This window comes from Suillus plorans, assembly GCF_016647745.1.
Source record: "Suillus plorans strain S12 chromosome Unknown HD556scaffold_87, whole genome shotgun sequence".
In the NCBI taxonomy this organism is placed as follows: Eukaryota; Fungi; Basidiomycota; class Agaricomycetes; order Boletales; family Suillaceae; genus Suillus; species Suillus plorans.
This window is the reverse complement of record NW_024537471.1, coordinates 93,596-109,822: the sequence shown is the minus strand read 5'-3', so window position 1 is coordinate 109,822 and position 16,227 is coordinate 93,596. Positions and strand designations below refer to the sequence as shown.

Below are 16,227 nucleotides of genomic sequence, written 5' to 3'. Positions count from 1 at the left end.
CTTCCCCAAGTATGAACATCGATGATTGATATGCAGTCCCAAAGTCTGAAGCATCACATTTTATTTCGTGGTAACAGACTGCGTGTATTTGCAGCTGAATGCTACATAGTGCTAGAATTACTCAGATTGTTTCAAGAATGCCTCGACCAAGTGTTGCAAAGGAGGCAGGCAGGGCCATTTGATCGATTAGATGTTAGGAATGAGAGAATGATACACAGCAATGCCAGTGCAACACATCCAAACTCTCCCGGATTGAAAGTCACGTTTATTGGTGTGAGGAGACGCTTGACGAGGCCATCCATCTCGCAGCTGGCCTATAAGTCATACAATACATGTTCTACAGTAAGGTCTAATCCTGATTGGCGATGGTCACCTAGCTACATAGTGGGGTGTTAGTACTTAGTGCCTAGCCCAATGAGTTTCCACTCACGATGTCCAAAATCAGATCCAACAAATCCTAATCTTCGGCCTCTTCTATGTCTTGACCGTCTTGTAGTGTCCACTTCGCAGCCGCCGCCGCATGACGGAAAGGTTCATTGGTGGCCCTTCTACCAACGATCTTTGGATAGTACGGAGTTGTGCTTGACGAAGGCCGAGAATAATCGACCTCTTCTGGCTCTTCAACGACATTATCTGTGTATTTCGCATTCTCCAGGTATTCTGTATAATATGAACTGGGCGGTACTGCGGCGCCCGTGTCGTTGACTGCTGCTTGTCCTTCATTTTTGGACGTCACAGAGGTGTTGGACTGGTATGACCGAGTGTCGGCGATAGAGTGAAGGTGATCTTCACGACCGTCGGCACCTGGTATTTCTGGTTGGTGGTTGCGCGAGGTTGGGGCGTCCACCTCGACGTTTGCTGGTGGGAGGTCTGTCAATGTATGGGGGCTAGCTTCTTCAGGGTCAGGTTGGGGCTTGCGTCTTTGGCTTCTTATCATCTCCAAAAACTTCATGACTCGAGCCAGAAAGGATGATAGTTGCTGGCCAATTGCTTGCCACCACCAGCGCTCTCTTTCCCTGATGCGAATGATGCCGTATGATATCAACCCGAATACGATAAGTACCGCAGTACCGACTATGGCTCCGGAAGTTATATCGCTGGCGCCGCACCAATCGATAGAAAATGCCACAAAGAAGAAGATCATCCTAACTTGAAGTCAGGGCGTCTGCTTATCGCATTATGGTATAGACTCACCCCCACATGAGTAACGCCTTGGGGATGCTGTAAATTATGGCCAACTTTTCAAGTCCATGCTTTTCGTCGTGAAGTTTCGATGTAAATGATGCCTGACACAACTACCGTAAGAAATACTCCAGTTGTACAACATGTTACTGACCGCTTCCAAGGCTGTATTGTCTCCAGAGGTTTGTTCATGCCAGACCAAGAACATGCCGAGAATTATACTTCCCAAACTCGTCACCAAGGACATGTAGCTTGTAATCTGAATGGCAGATCTCCCGCCGGTATCAACAGTGCTGATATCGAGAAACCCAACATTAACGCTGAGTAAGATAGTGGCCTACCGATGGTTCGAAATTAATTTTGCCCAACACAACAGGGGTGGATTTACCAGGAGATTGGAGTCTTTGAGCTGCCCTTTCAATTTCGAACTAAGTGCATTCCACCGTGCCGAGGAAGCAATTTCATCTACAATGGCTCTGTGCAGTTTTTCGACTTGCGTCATGGGGTCCAAAAAAAGGAAGGGTGCGATCACGACCATCAACAATGATGGTGTGTATTTCCAATCATGAACCGTTTTGTCAGATATCAGTCTCACGCAATCCTCCCCGTGAAAGTTGATAAACTGATTTTCACCTAGACGACCATCATCAATCACAGCTGAATAGGAAAACGAGAGAGTACTGACTGAATAACTTCATGATACGGCCTTAAATGATAATCGACATTAGGAACAGCTGAAGTTCAAATTCAAACCTCACCAATGATAATGGCAGTATGGCATCGTTGCATCCGCTGCTTTTCACGGGAATGAACTTTTTAGAAAAACCGAATTAGCACAGAAATTCATGAGGAAGTATCGACGTAGCGTATGTACCCTTGAGTCCATTTACCACCGAAATATAGTCCTTGAGTTCGATGACATCACCTAGCGCAGAAGACCGCTTCGATGTTATGTGATCTGATGGTTCAAGTTGCAACCAAACATATTAGGTCAAGATAGAAGACCTAAAAAAGTACTAACCACATGTCGCATGCATCAACATATCCTTAATCTCATCGACATGGTCTTGTGAAACTAAACACAGGTCAGGAAAGTATTCCCAATGCAGCCTACGCTCTTCGTCAGTTTACTTGTATGTGAACCTATGATTGTATTAGAAATTGGATGGTATTGTGAGCCGTGTCGTACGGACCTTTCCTAGAACACAACCAGTACTGTGCCTGAATGGCAAGCCCTGGCAATGAGAACCAGGACAAGTCGTCAGATCCAGATCCACTGACAACTACGATCCACCCACGTATGTGTGAAAGACTCTTGATGCCTTTACAATCGGAGAGTACATCTTTGACGTCAGACTTGTGCAACCAAAAGAGGCATCTGCTATTGTGGTTGACGAAATAGTACCCACAAGCGATGCCAGAGCTATCAATTGCAACGTCGCTACCCTTTAGCTCGAGTACAAGGTCCACCTGCGTCAGGTCGAGGCGGAGGTTCTCTTGTTTAATGATTGACCTGAGCCCAGTCCACAAGTATTGCATGTAGTCTTCGATGCCCTTGTATATTTGTGGATCAAATACATCTACTTCTGTGAATGTCCTCTACATATAGTAGTCATGCTAAAAATGCTGGTCTTCAATAATCGATAGATTTTACGCACTTGTTTTTCGTTTAGAAAGTAGCGAGAACCTTCTGGATGAACAAGGGTGGTCCATCCTTCGGGCAAAACCACACTTGAAAGAGTTTATGTATGAAAGAAGATGGTTTAAGTACGATTTACCTCGGGTCATGCACAGGAAACGTGATTGTCATAACGGGGACAGTAGTCAGGACATTGTCAGTGGGCCTTTTGCAATGTCAGCTCTTGAGTACAAATAGGACAAAAGGCTCATCTTCACCGGGGAATGCACCTGTCATATCTCAAGACTCCTTCCGCAACCATAGGAAATATTCCTGGGAGTATACGCTGATGGACCTCAATCTCTGAGCCCGGCATCTCGTCGCTACGGGGCGGAGCAACGTAATAAACATGATCGGCAGCAAGATCTGGTGGTGCAGGTTGTCGCGCCATGGAATTATGGACGTCTTCCGAAAGACGATAAACATGTCCCTTGTGCGGTCGTAATCCAGTGAATGATGGTGTAAGACTATGTTTGGAAGGAGTCACGCCAAGCGCCGGATGCATTGTGGAGGCCGTGGACCTTGCAGCAACCAGAGAACGAGTATCATTCGTGGATATCTGCGATCGTGAATGTGACTCCCACAATCCATAGTGGCCTAAAGGACGTGATGGGCCTGGACTGCCAGACCGCTCTAATGTGTCTCCATTGGGAAACGGCCGACTCATGTTGCTCCCAGAGCTCTTTCCTGTGTGGAAACTTGATATAGAACCCCTGTCCATCTCTGCAGTACCTCCATTCCGTATTGTTGTATTTAAAGGTATCGCCGTATTTTTTCGCAGGTGTTGTGAATGGATTCTTGAACGAGGATCATCCGAAGGAGGTAGAGGCAGAGAACTCAAGCAAATGGGTGCATCCTGTCTTGCGATGTTCTCTTGGGAACGCGGTAGAGCCTCGCTGGAAAAACGGATCCCAGCAAACAATCTCCGACGACATGCACTGAGCTTTAGACGATCAGAAACAAATCGGCAGAGTAAAGACAAAAAAAGCGAAAAAGAACTCGCAGAGCGTCGTGCAAGCTGTGAAAGCCACTTCTTCACTGTGTTGAGAAAGTGTACAAGGAATTGTGCTGTCATCTCCAGGACCTATAAAGCCTTGACGCAGTTTGAGTTAGGGAGCTTAGCACGAGGCTACAGCGCAAGAAGCTTCAATCAGTGCTTAGGCGGCCGGACCTAATAGTAGTACTATAACGTGACCATATGCGCGCGTCTTGTCCTCTGGAGTTTAATTATCGTATGCAGAGCATTAAGATACGAAGTGTAAATTCAAAATGAACTATACTGGGTTACCTTCAATTATGTCGGGGTGATCTGAATGAATTATACCTTGAACGACTGTCATGTCGGCCAAGCGTATGTTTACCTGTGTTTACTACCACTATCCACTACACAGCCACAGACGCGTCGCTTGAGCAGCACTACACCAAATTCCAATCTCGAGCTCGCCATGAACGAACAGATCTCAATGCGCGTCAACTCTGCCCGTCTTTCCGGAGTAAAGGGCAGGACAGTCCGCCTCCCTTGCAAAGTACTCCGAGTCAGCTAATTTTCATTCACGTCTTTCACGAACGCGTCTGACTCCCTTACCTTGCTACAGCTCTCAGATGACATTGCCATCGTCGAAGCGAGTGATGGTGGTCAGGTTGAAATTCAAAGGAAGGTCAGAGCTCGTGCACTCCTGACTTTTCATAACTCTCATTGTCGGTGGTAGAATGTGGATATGACTGCCACCTATGTCGAAGTTATTGGAAACGTGGTGGATGCATCCACAATAAAAGCCATGGCGACACTCCCGTTGGATTCAGAAGGCGAGCTAGGTATGTTTTCAATAAATCGTATGACCTTGTTCGTTCTCATTCCACTAATATAGATATGCAACTGGTCAACGACGTGATTGAGCTTACGTTTGAATCGAGGTTCGATAAGCTTTTCCCTCGGTACAAAGACACATAGCCTAGTGTGCCTGCACATTGATTATCTACCAGCACATACAAACTTCTCGTTGTTCTCGTTGTATTTTACCGCATTACATCACATAAATTGGGAAAATTATACTCCATCGACGCCCCTATGCATTAAGATATCGATGGACCGGCTTTGGCCATCTTCTTGTCATGTCCCCTTTTCCGATTGTGGTTCCCTCTGCTAGCTTTGTTCCTGTCTTTCGATGCTCGCTCTCTCGTATCACCACCATCTCCAGACCCTCGGCCGCGCCCCCTTCCTCTCCCTGCTCCGCGCGCACCCCTGCCTCTTCCGTGATCTCCACCACGGGACGATGACCCAGAACCACCTGCGTTTCCGGCCATCGACAAATCTACTATCCTATTCCCGGAAAACTCGTGTTTCTCTAAGATCTTGTCTTTGTTTGGCTGGGTGCAGGGTGATGAGAGTATCAGTACCGACCAGTCAACGCAGATAATGATAACATACACTGCGTTCCAGCATAATTCTCCATCCCTCAATTTGCTCATCGGACCAGCCTTATATGTTAACTCAGCAATGCAGCTACTAATGAGAACAAGTGAAGACTCGCCGGTCTGTGTTTTGAGCTCACTGCGTGCTTTCGACCTCCGCGTATTAGCATCTCTAGCAAACAGCTCCGGATCACGGATATATGCAAGCTCCAAAACGGTCTCCGGAGTGACTTTCGACGGCGGTGCCCCATCCTCGTCGCCATCGTTTTCGCCCTCGCTGCTAGCCTCTCCATCACCAATAACCTTCACCTCGTTTCCAAAGTTGAGATCATGATCGACTTCGGCAGCCTTGCCGCTGTCTTCATCTTCCTCTTCGTCATGCATGGCCTCTGCACGTCGAAGAATGTCAGCTTTCATTTGCTCTATGGCTGCTCTGTCCCTGAGCATTGACGCCTCATCTTGGCTATAGAGCAGAACAGTGAGTGACAGGATATACAAAGGAATATCCCTCCATACTTTTTCTTACCCACGTGTATCTTGGTAATATCTAATACCTCGTCGTCAAACACGTTCTTTCTCTCAATAGGCTCATTGGGCACAGTATGGGCACTTTTGTTCGCACCGACATCCTCTGCAGCAGAGGGCACTGCACCCGCAGTGCCCTCCAATAGTGCTTCGATAACCTTCTCTGCATTCTTGAACACAGACTGCGTGAGGAGCCCCCGGATATACTCGGGTGATTGATTTGGGAAAATATCCATGACCTGCAAGATCTCCACGTCGAGATCATGCGGCTCAGGTTCAGGGCGGCCTGCTTTAGTTTTGCCCTTGCTCGACTTAGCCTTCCCAGAAGCAGAGGTACCAGGCGGGATGCCAGATGATTTGATGATTAGCTTGAGTGCTCCAGGATCTTTTGTCCCAGCGGCGGAAGACTCGATGTCGAAGGAACGAAGGGTGGACTCGAGGAGGTCAACTCGGGCATCTTTACGTGCAGCACGGCGTAGAGCAGATGCAAGAGTGCTAGACAAGTCATACGAGTGTTGATAGTCGGCTATCAACGATCGGTTGAGGAACGGAGCAGCAGTGCTAGTAGCAGTGCCACCCGTTTGTACTGCTGGTGGGGGTGGGAGGTTCAATAGTGCAAATACAATACTGAACGTCCGCTCTGATTCTGCTGCCAACTCTGCACCGGATGCGACTGAGAGGTCTTGGAGCATGGTTGTAATAATAATTTGGAAACTGTCTATGAGGTCGACTTTGGTTTCGAGCCAAATGCGCTCCCAGTCATCCAGCTCGCGTGTGCCGACGTCTGTGCGCATTCCACCGTACGAACGTGCTAGTGCAGCGAGTCCTTCTTCGTAGGCTTGTGCAAGTCCTATCATGAAATCGTGATCCCTCGCGAATGGACGCACGAGTTCGGGTGGACAACCAGAGAGCAGACTGAGAAAGCAGCGTGAGGTTTTGCGAAGGCCGTATAAACCGGCAGAGCGGGATGGTTCGAGGAGAGTGGTGAGCACAGGAACCATATCTGAGGTAAACACAGTAGCAAGGTTTGGTGTGCTAGCGAGGGCTGTAGCGAAAAGGGCACGGACACGGGTTGGGTAAGGAAAGTATGCGATGGCGATGTCGAGGAGTGCCTTCACATCGAAGCAAGAGGGTACGATAGCTAGCTTCTCCGCGAGGAACAGGACGCGTGCGTGTACATGATTGTCCGTATACGGTGGAGCATCCCAGATGAGAGATTGCAAGGTTTGATGGGCAACGTTATTAACGTAGCTGAATAGAAAACTACGGGTGGCAGGGGTATCTCGTCTTGCGGGAGGTAGTGCAAGGATTTCAGAGAGGGCGCTTGATAAGTTGCTGTGGAAAGTTGCGAGCTGGGAGGCTGATAAGGACTTTCTGGCACTTGCAGGAGGATATGTCGGGAGTAGTGCAACAGTCGGCATTTTTGGACCTAGGCCGTGATGAGTCTATAGATCTAATGTGTGTCAGCTGGTTTATTGCAATTAGAAACACAAACATCAACGTATGATGGACGTCGGATAGAGGCGCGCGATGTGGTTTGCTTAATGATGTGGCAGTACTCCGCAACCGGTCATTTAACGCTCAGCGCTCGGATCTCTGAGAGTCAGAATCAAGTTGGAAAAACGGATCTAAAGGCTCAAACAATGAAGTCGACCTTCTACTTAGTAGTAGTACTTGTTGAGGCTTACAAGCCGAGAACACGAGCCGAGAACACGCGTGCTTACAAAGCACAACTAGCGGACTTGTTCTGAGTTTCGGAGAAAAACATATGATATATATTAGTGGTACTCAATTCAACTTTTCAAACATTTCAAAACTCGCTTAAACGTTTTAAACTCCAGGCTAAAGCTTCAACAAACTCGCGTAACAACAGTTGAATCATGCTCGGCACGTCGGCACAAAGTCGGACATTCAAACACTTAGGATTTTCAAAGCGTGCTATACAGAGGGGAAAGTCGTGCTTTAGAGTAGCAAAAGTAGCCGGGGCATAGATTCATTGTGGGTAGCAAGTAGGATCCAATAGACTTTGTATTTCAAATGACTGCGTTAATAAAATTTAAAAAAAAATCACTCCGCAAGAATGAAATCAGCCATAGGTAGCAAGTACCGGACGGAACAAATAAGTGCTGGGGGAAGGAGGATGAGATGGACTGAGAGCGGGTCGTCGGGGGTTTGGTGGGAATTTCAAACGGTTGGGGGGGCAGGAGCGGGTGATGCAGCAAAGTGGCGTTTCGTGCCCGCGACTTGGGAAGGGCTACCAAGGGCACCAGGAGGCGCATAATGAGCGCCAGTGGAGGGCGTAATGGCAACATGTGGGAAGGGACCTATAGTGGGAGGAGGCACATCATGAGCGCTAGCGAACGGTGTAGCGCTGAAATGTGTGGGAGAGGGTGAAGCACCAAAGGATGTGGAGGGACTCTGAGGATCTGATGTACGCGCCTGGGTCTTCCCACCGCTGTGAAGGATAGGATCTGATGTATGCGCCTGGGTCCAAGGATCTGATGTATGCGCCTGGGTCTTCCCACCGCTGTGAAGGATATAACTCGTCATAGTTGTCGATGATACCAAGTGAAGGGCGGAGCAGTGGCTCTCCCATAAAGATAAGGCGTTGTTGGTCAGGTGGGATGTGTGTGGGACCTGGATTAGAATAGATTTCCTGTAAGATAAGGGTGAATGTAAGCTACAACTTGCAATAAGCACAAAAATCACTTACTTTGGGTGGATGGCACCTGGAAACTTGAATTATGTCCTGCTCAGTGCTGCAGGTGAGCATGGAGGATGTGAGGTCAACGACGGCACCAACGTGCTCAGTGTGAGACGGAACTTCGGAATTTTCCGAAATTTCAAACTCCGACAAAAAGTGTGTCACATATGCATGAAATGGATGGGAGGTTTGATCCCCTCGACTCCTGCCCTACTGAAACTATGCCTCGTCCATCTACACGCCAAGAACTCCTTGATATCGTTGATCAGGCCACACTTTCATTGGCCAAGCTACAGTACCAGGACATCCTGGACGATTGGTCCGACCTTGAGAGCGATTCTGACTCTGACTCTGAGGATTCGCTTTCTAGCACCTCGGATGATGATGACACCATCAGTCTATCCTTTAGCTCCTCATCCCCCCCCTCCCCCCTCTCCCCTATGACAGGGATATCCAATTTTTCCAGTGATGATTCTGTATCTTCCGATGATTCTGTACTGCCTTACGACAGGCTCCAGGACACGATTGATGCACTTCGTGATGAGGTTAAGAGGGCTCGTGTACTCCACAAGCCTGACGAGCCTCCTCCACGAGCACCCCAGCTTCACATGCTCATTCACCACGAGGAACATCGCCCTCACTTATTTCGGCAGAAACTTCGTGTCAGCCCTGAGATCTTCGATGACATTCTCGATTATATCTCTGATCACCCTATCTTCCAAAGCAAATCCAACAATCCTCAGCTCCCCATCTCCATCCAGCTCGCTATTTTTCTGAATTGGGCAGGCCACTATGGTAACGCCATTACTCTGGAGGATGTCGCTCAATGGGCAGGTGTGAGTGTTGGGTCCGTGGTTAATTGCACTAATCGTGTGATGATTGCGGTGCTTGATGCCCATGATCAGTTTATCTGCTTCCCAGCAGCTAATTCTGAGGATGTTGACCTGGCTTGTAAATTTGCCGAGTCACGTACTTGTCCTGAGTGGAAGGGTGGCTTTTTGGCCATTGATGGCTCGACCATGAATCTTTTCACCAAACCAGGCTATTATGGGGAGACATTTTATGATAGGAAATCCAGGTATTCCCTGGGCTGTCAGGTATTTTTTTTCCCCTTTCATATTCAAAAAATTGATTTAATTTTAGGCTGTCATCTTGCCCCACAACCTCCTTATTGTTGATTATTCCCTTGGTCATCCCGGGAGTGTCCATGATGCATTCGCTTTCCGATCTACTCGCCTCTATGAAGAGCATGCTGACCTTCTGCCTGATGGTCATTGGGTTTGGGCAGATAGTGCATATCCATTGGAGCCATGGTGCATTGTTCCCTACAAGAAGCCTCGCAATGGACGGTTGACAAAGGACCAGAAGACATTCAATTATCATCTCTCCAAGGTTTTTTTTTTTCTTCTGGTTTTTCAATGAATTTAATTTTTTTTAGGTTCGTGTTCGTGTTGAACACACATTTGCGGTCTTGAAGGGACGGTTCCAGTCCCTTCGAGAGCTTCGCTTCCGCATTCAGGCTGAGAAAGACCTTGATTTTGCTGTGCAGTGGATTAAGTGTTGTATTATCCTGCACAACATGATTATTCGCTTCGAAACTCATCGTCGCAAGGAAGATGGAACATATGAAAGCTCTCTCAAGTGGGCTCGTGAAGAGGGGGAAGACTTTTTTGTTCAGGAGCTTGAGGGTCCAGATGGTGATGAGGTCATTGGTGACAGGACATATGATGGCACTCCAGGTCAGGCTGCTCGTGCAAAGCTGATGGATGATCTCTTTGATAGTCCTCACTCAAATGCACAACATAGGGCTGAATAATTCCTCTCAGATTCAATTTGACATGTACTACCACAAATAAATATGTACCATACATGTATGTAGCTATGTACTATGCATGTATGTAGCTATGTGACATCAATCACAAGAAGTACTCACAATGACAAGCAAAACATGATGACAACAAATGAGAGACAACAACGACAAATGAAAGATGACGACAACAAACAAAACATGACGGCGACAAACAAAACATGATGATGACGACGACGACGAAACGATGCCAGACTCACAAAGCTCAATCCAACCCTGGGGCCTTATTGCCCTGCATCATCTGGTGGTATTGTATCTTGAGCCGCAGGGTTTCGGCCTCCTTGTCAAGCACGAGCGAATGCGCTTCGTGCACCGGTATATCCGTCTCATGAAGGCGAATTTCGGCGTCCTTGTCCTCCTGCTGGCGCTGATGGACGAGGCTAGCTTGACTAGCCTCGTGTGCACGAGTGTCGCGGAGCCACTCATACTTTTTCGTGTCGCGGGAGTGCTCGCTCTTCGCACCCAGCTTCGCGAGATAGCGCTGGTGCTTGCTCTCGTGGCGCGACAGGGCGCTAGACTGCAGGCTCTCGATCTCGTCCCGGACCAGGCCTACCTGGTCCTGGACATCCGACCTTGCCTTCTTTTTTGAGCTGCCCCCACTGTTGGGCAGCGAGGTCTGCGGGGTGGGAGAGATGACGTAGTCCGACGACGGCGTCGTATTGCGCGTCGTCGAGGAGGGTGTAGACATGCTGCGGGCCATGTCCGATGGCCCTTTGCGTCGCGCTCCACGGCTTGACGGCTTGTGAGCGCCGAATGCCGAGCGACTGTCGTATAATGGCATTGGGAGTTTGGTGCGAATTGCGAACGGCTGGGGGGCATCAGGAGGAGGGGAGGGCGATGCAGCAAAGTGGCGTTTTGTCCCCGCGACCTGGGGAGGGCTACCGGCACCAGTATCATCCAGCATTTCTTCGTCGTCGTTGTCGAGGTAGTCTAGTGCGTTGCCGAGGGGGGCATTAAGCGGGCCACTCCCGGAGTCAGGAGCATAATCGTCCAGGATAGTGACATCGGGGGAATTGCGCAGGCCGGGAAGGTGTGTTTGAGGGGGTGTGAAGGGGGGAGCAAGAGTCTGAGGTTGAAGGAGTTGTGGGTCAATGGGGGGATCGCCGTAAAACAGAGGATCTGATGTACGCGCCTGGGTCTGAGGATCTGATGTACGCGCCTGGGTCTGAGGATCTGATGTATGCGCCTGGGTCTGAGGATCTGATGTACGTGCCTGGGTCTGAGGATCTGATGTACGCGCCTGGGTCTGAGGATCTGATGTATGCGCCTGGGTCTGAGGATCTGATGTACGCGCCTGGGTATGAGGAGACACATTATGAGCGCTAGCGGATGGTGTAGCGCTGAAATGTGTGGGAGAGGGTGAAGCGCCAAAGGATGTGGAGGGACCAGCCCCACCACGCGGTTGAACCAGGGAGTAGAAAGAACCTGCGTGATCAACGCCAGGCTTGGAGGAATAAGTCTTTGCGGCCAACGACGGATTGGAGTGCCAGATTCCATCGAGGTCCGTGTACCACGGGAACTCCGAAAGAACTGAGTCTACAAACACAATAAACTGATTAAAATAAGCTGAGAACAAAAAAAGACAAAGGACGCACCCAGAAGATTTTTTGCAGCCGTCCCATCAAGCGGCATCACGCCGGCACCTGTGTCACCGAATCTAGCCTTCATCTTCTTGTATTTTGTTCTGAGACTTGAGGGATTCCATTAGCGCATGTATGAATAAGAAAATGAAAAGAAAACTCACCTGTTAATGCAATTGTTGATGGCATCGCGGAATTTCTTCTGATTGTCGTGATATGCGTGACCATATTTGGGGTGATTGGTGAAGATAAGTTTAGCGATAACGCTACAGATTTGGCCTTTGTCCGAGCCCGAGGGGCTGTCATTGACGGGGGACATCGCCTTCTTCCCCTCAGAATAAAAGAGCACCCTACAATCAGCAGGGTGAGACGTTAGATAATTCACCAAGACATCCGTTAGGGCAGTTTCGTTATGCCACTGGATGGTCAATCGTGGTCCAGATTCGGAGGGGACCTTGGATTGTCCCTCAGAGGGAGGTACAGAGAGTGCTGAAGGATCCATCGAGTGCACTCGAGCATCAGCTCGAAGTCTTGCAGAACGACGTGCACGTTGACGAGTGGGAGGCATGGTGTTTCAAAGTCCGCCCTGCGGAATTCACCTGACTTTGAATTGATGCACATGACACCGAGTTTGTTGAAGGCTTTAGCCGGGAGTTTAAAGCGTTTAAGCGAGTTTTGAAATGTTTGAAAATTTGAATTGAGTACCACTATTATACATAGGGAACTTCCGAAAAATAATCATCTTGCGCTCCTATTGTCAGACACTTGCTTGTATCCAACTGTCATCGTAACTTTAATCTCGTAGCCTTGATCCTAAAAGGTTATGAGCCCTGTTCGTGTGCAAATAACATAATAAAACATATAACAAACGAAGACTAACCAACCAAAATGACGGACCAATTAGTGCTGCCGCGGTCCGGTTCAGAACCACGGTTCGAACCGGACTTTTGGTCCGGTTCTGGACGGTTCGGTCCACGGTTCTGGTGTCAGCCCGAACCGAACCGGAAATCGGTTCTCGGTTCTAAGTCCCGCCGAACCGTTCCGAACCGTTCTCAACTCTGACTTCGACACCACTTACTTCGACATCGACCAAACTTCGGGATTTGCACTCTAGTCTTCTGCCTTTAGCCTTTTTGAGGGTACGTACTAACTAATCAAAAGTTTGATTCTCTCACACACTGACATTTGTTTAAATATGTCGCAGATATATGTTTCCTTGATCACCCACGCACTCAGATCCATCTCTCCTCGTGCACTTCCTTTCCCTTGCGCTACTTTCTCTGGATCCAGGCCACATGTTGCGTTAGCATCCTCATCCATATTTCCTTGCCTGTAACTCATTCCTTTCAACTAGCATTAGTGACTTTGCACTGACCGCTAGCAAACCTTTCGTGCTCGGTCTTCCAACTGGCTCCTCTCAAGAATCCTACCACACATTCATGTTCCGCGAGTTCCGGGTGTCAAGTCTGAAAGAGATGCATTGAAGGATGTTTCTTTTTTGATAAAAGCAAGTCAATTGGTGGTCATTGTCGGCGCAAATGGCTCAGGAAAATCAACCATACTGAAACTTCTGACTCGCTACTACGACACTACCTCAGGCACTGTCTTGAGATCTGCAAACTTGGTGGGGCGCGCAAAACAGTGCGTGATGATTAACTTGTGCAGCTCCCGGACATTTATGCGTATGCTGTCTGAGGACATCAAGTTTGTGATAGTCGACGAGCCAACCTCCGCTCTTGACCCAGGAGGCAACAGTCTGTCTCGTCCGGCCAAAGCCTTGAGCTTTGGCCTACCACTTCCGAAATATTTCGGAAGTGTCCTTGGTGAGTCAGGATGATCATAAAGTGCCGTTCTTGAGGTTGACACTGTCAAGGTTCCGAATTATTCTCAATCCATCTCGCGCTTTTCCCAGTGGGGGGATCACATCGACTTCACGCCGCAACGCACTCGCACCAGCCACGTTCTCCGCACTGCAGTTGATAAAGGCAGCCTATCAAAATGGACATACATCAGCGGCAGTAGAGGCAGAGGGGCATGCAGCTGGTATGTAGTGACTAGCTATTCAATGTCGTGTAGATGTACTGTCAATGTTTATTCTTGTGCTTGAAATTTTTATGGTTCGGTTCGGGTTCGGACCAGAGAAAAACCGAACCGGACCGCAAAGAACGGTTCTCAACGGTCCGGTTCTGGGTTCGACGATTTTGTAGAACCGAACCATGGTTCGGTTCTCGGTTCTCATCCAGGAGCCTCTGAACCGGACCGAACCGGACCGCGGCAGCACTAGGACCAATCTGCTGTTGGCTCCTCGCTATCATCGTTATATCGGATCGAGCATCTGAACGACTCTAACTGGCTAGGCTGGAAATGCCGAGTCAAAGCCATCATGTTCGAAAAAGGAATAGTAGGGTATGTTGAAGGTAGTGATGTTCCGGCCCGGCTTAGGCTCAAAGCCCCGGCTTAGGCTTGGCTTTGAAGGGCTTAGGCTCACAAAAATTCAGAGCCTAGGCTGTGAGCCCAAGCCAGCCCAAAGCCGGGGCTTGGGCCCAGCCAGGCCGCGGCTTGGGGGAGCCAATGGACAGAGCAGCTTTGCGAAGCCAATGGACAGATCAAGCATTAGTGGTAGTCTAATTACAATGTGTCTAAATGTCCGTCTCAACATCTGACACGTCCTCAGCATCATCACCCAAAAGTAAAACGTCCCAACCTTCTTCTTCATCCACAGCATCACCAGTCTCTGCTCCCGCTTCCGCTTCTTCATCATTGTCGTCCAGGTACTCCAACTCGACGAGAGACGATGGTTCAGGCTCCCGGAACAGAAGATCGTGTCGTAGCGCACATTTAACACACTGGAGTGCTTCGATGATGTCAGCCTTGAGCCGGTTGCGCCGTTTCGTGATGGTGATGCCGCCTTGTGAGAACGCCCGCTCGCTCGAGACCAACAATGACATGATTGATAGATAGTCCCGCGCAAGTGAAGCCCAAACAGGGTACCTCTGCGCATTGATCTGAAGCAAAGATTATCATTAGCGCGAAATTTCTGAGTAATAAAAAATATACATACACCCCACCATTGAATGGTGGACAAGCCAGATGGTGGAGCTGCTTCAACCGTCTCAAGGTAGGCCAAAAACTCAGCCCTCCATGGTCTTGTTGGGTCACCGATTGAGGTAGGTGCTGGGTTGGTTGACGAATCATCCTCAGAGTCACTGAGGACTTCGCGAATTAGCTTCTTGAGACTGCCAGCTCTGCCTAGCTTAGTTGTGTTCTGTGAGGTCGATGATGTCACTCGGTTCAACTCAAGATAACGAGCTTTAAACTAATAGTAGCACATTTAGATTAACTTGATACCGACCAAAAAAAAAAGACTCACCACTGTCTCTGCAGTAGAAAGCACGCTGTCGTGCAGATCCTCTGGCCAATGCTTCTTGAAATAGGCCATTTTCCCTGTGGGGTCAAGTACTGAAGTGTGATTGTCAGACTCAGTCGTTCACGAAAAATAAACAACGTACACATTGACAATACGTATGCAGTGGAGTGTGTTGTCTTCTCATAATATTCATCCACTTTGGCTGCTGCATCTTTAAGCGTGGGAGCAAACTGCGCGTATTTTAACCTTTCTGCACGCAATGACCAAGCCTTATGCAGAGTTTCGAGTGCTGGTATCGCCAGGTGTAAGGTCAAACCTCGTTCAGACAAGAAAGCTTGTTGGGCCACATCAGCGTACTGTAAAACCAAGATAAGTAGCAAACTTCAAACAAATATAAATTAACGCACCGAGAGAAGATCAGCAAACTGCCCAACATGCATCCATTCAACTTCTGACAGCTGCAGAAAGTCAATCTTCACGCGTCTAGCCAAATCACGCTCCTGACGACCCATCTCATATACAAAAGTGTCGACATGCTCCTTATTCATCTCCGCACAGTTGAGCATAATATAAGTTGAGGACCACCGAACCTTCATGTCAATCAACAGTTGCGTCGGCTGAGACACACCTCCCTTGGTCTGAACATTCCGGTACAGCTCCTTTCGCTTCGCAGACGAACGCTCCTTAACGCAAATGCTACGAACGAGGCCGATTTCGTCTCGATTGGATGGCTCGTGAGCTTTCGGGTCATGGGGGTTGTAATGAGGGGACTTGCTGTACGAGCTGATCAAGGTCTGTGTCGCAATGTTGATAACATGAGCTAGGCAGCTATTGAGATACATGAGCGATTTCGTCAAGTAAGAAATGATCTTAAGCACATACTTTATTTTGCGCTGGCACCAGGGAAACTCC

The 16,227-nt window shown here is 48.7% G+C and overlaps 5 protein-coding genes across 5 annotated transcripts; 1 reads left to right on the top strand and 4 right to left on the bottom strand.

Moving 5' to 3' along the window:
- Positions 1–69: 69 nt before the first annotated feature.
- On the bottom strand, positions 70–4,199 carry HD556DRAFT_1412935 (uncharacterized protein). Its single transcript, XM_041304221.1, has 14 exons — positions 3,079–4,199; positions 2,961–3,026; positions 2,841–2,913; positions 2,481–2,781; positions 2,393–2,417; positions 2,204–2,292; positions 2,057–2,140; positions 1,941–1,994; positions 1,868–1,888; positions 1,571–1,815; positions 1,337–1,519; positions 1,195–1,286; positions 431–1,145; positions 70–377 (listed from the first exon to the last, which is right to left on the bottom strand). Exons 1-13 carry the CDS (start codon positions 3,933–3,935, stop codon positions 458–460), a joined length of 2,778 nt encoding a protein of 925 aa, XP_041154251.1. The 5' UTR covers positions 3,936–4,199; the 3' UTR covers positions 70–377; positions 431–457.
- A 45-nt stretch (positions 4,200–4,244) lies between these two features.
- On the top strand, positions 4,245–4,910 carry HD556DRAFT_1412928 (replication factor A protein 3). The gene is made up of 4 exons (XM_041304220.1): positions 4,245–4,395; positions 4,456–4,518; positions 4,570–4,675; positions 4,729–4,910. Exons 1-4 carry the CDS (start codon positions 4,306–4,308, stop codon positions 4,809–4,811), a joined length of 342 nt encoding a protein of 113 aa, XP_041154250.1. The 5' UTR covers positions 4,245–4,305; the 3' UTR covers positions 4,812–4,910.
- On the bottom strand, positions 4,911–7,514 carry HD556DRAFT_1412919 (uncharacterized protein). The gene is made up of 5 exons (XM_041304219.1): positions 7,293–7,514; positions 5,789–7,242; positions 5,392–5,735; positions 5,289–5,338; positions 4,911–5,227 (listed from the first exon to the last, which is right to left on the bottom strand). Exons 2-5 carry the CDS (start codon positions 7,216–7,218, stop codon positions 4,934–4,936), a joined length of 2,118 nt encoding a protein of 705 aa, XP_041154249.1. The 5' UTR covers positions 7,219–7,242; positions 7,293–7,514; the 3' UTR covers positions 4,911–4,933.
- Positions 7,515–7,981: 467 nt separating this feature from the next.
- On the bottom strand, positions 7,982–8,347 carry HD556DRAFT_1449342 (uncharacterized protein; the record flags this gene model as incomplete). The annotated part of the gene is made up of 1 exon (XM_041307583.1): positions 7,982–8,347. One exon carries the CDS (start codon positions 8,345–8,347, stop codon positions 7,982–7,984), a length of 366 nt encoding a protein of 121 aa, XP_041154248.1.
- A 2,226-nt stretch (positions 8,348–10,573) lies between these two features.
- On the bottom strand, positions 10,574–12,516 carry HD556DRAFT_1449340 (uncharacterized protein; the record flags this gene model as incomplete). The annotated part of the gene is made up of 3 exons (XM_041307582.1): positions 10,574–11,904; positions 11,964–12,058; positions 12,113–12,516. 3 exons carry the CDS (start codon positions 12,514–12,516, stop codon positions 10,574–10,576), a joined length of 1,830 nt encoding a protein of 609 aa, XP_041154247.1.
- Between the last annotated feature and the right edge of the window lie 3,711 nt (positions 12,517–16,227).

What these genes read in the sequence shown, in the direction of transcription:
- HD556DRAFT_1412928 (XM_041304220.1), top strand. Translation starts at nt 4,306, where the DNA reads ATGAACGAACAGATCTCAATGCGCGTCAACTCTGCCCGTCTTTCCGGA. An exon ending in AGGTTGAAATTCAAAGGAAG is followed by an intron (nt 4,519 to 4,569) that starts GTCAGAGCTCGT and finishes TGTCGGTGGTAG; the next exon opens with AATGTGGATATGACTGCCAC. An exon ending in GGATTCAGAAGGCGAGCTAG is followed by an intron (nt 4,676 to 4,728) that starts GTATGTTTTCAA and finishes CCACTAATATAG; the next exon opens with ATATGCAACTGGTCAACGAC.
- HD556DRAFT_1412935 (XM_041304221.1), bottom strand. Translation starts at nt 3,935, where the DNA reads ATGACAGCACAATTCCTTGTACACTTTCTCAACACAGTGAAGAAGTGG. An exon ending in TCAAAGACTCCAATCTCCTG is followed by an intron (nt 1,520 to 1,570) that starts GTAAATCCACCC and finishes AACCATCGGTAG; the next exon opens with GCCACTATCTTACTCAGCGT. An exon ending in ACAATACAGCCTTGGAAGCG is followed by an intron (nt 1,287 to 1,336) that starts GTCAGTAACATG and finishes TAGTTGTGTCAG; the next exon opens with GCATCATTTACATCGAAACT.
- HD556DRAFT_1412919 (XM_041304219.1), bottom strand. Translation starts at nt 7,218, where the DNA reads ATGCCGACTGTTGCACTACTCCCGACATATCCTCCTGCAAGTGCCAGA. An exon ending in ATACACGTGGGTAAGAAAAA is followed by an intron (nt 5,736 to 5,788) that starts GTATGGAGGGAT and finishes TCTGCTCTATAG; the next exon opens with CCAAGATGAGGCGTCAATGC. An exon ending in GAATTATGCTGGAACGCAGT is followed by an intron (nt 5,228 to 5,288) that starts GTATGTTATCAT and finishes CCCTGCACCCAG; the next exon opens with CCAAACAAAGACAAGATCTT.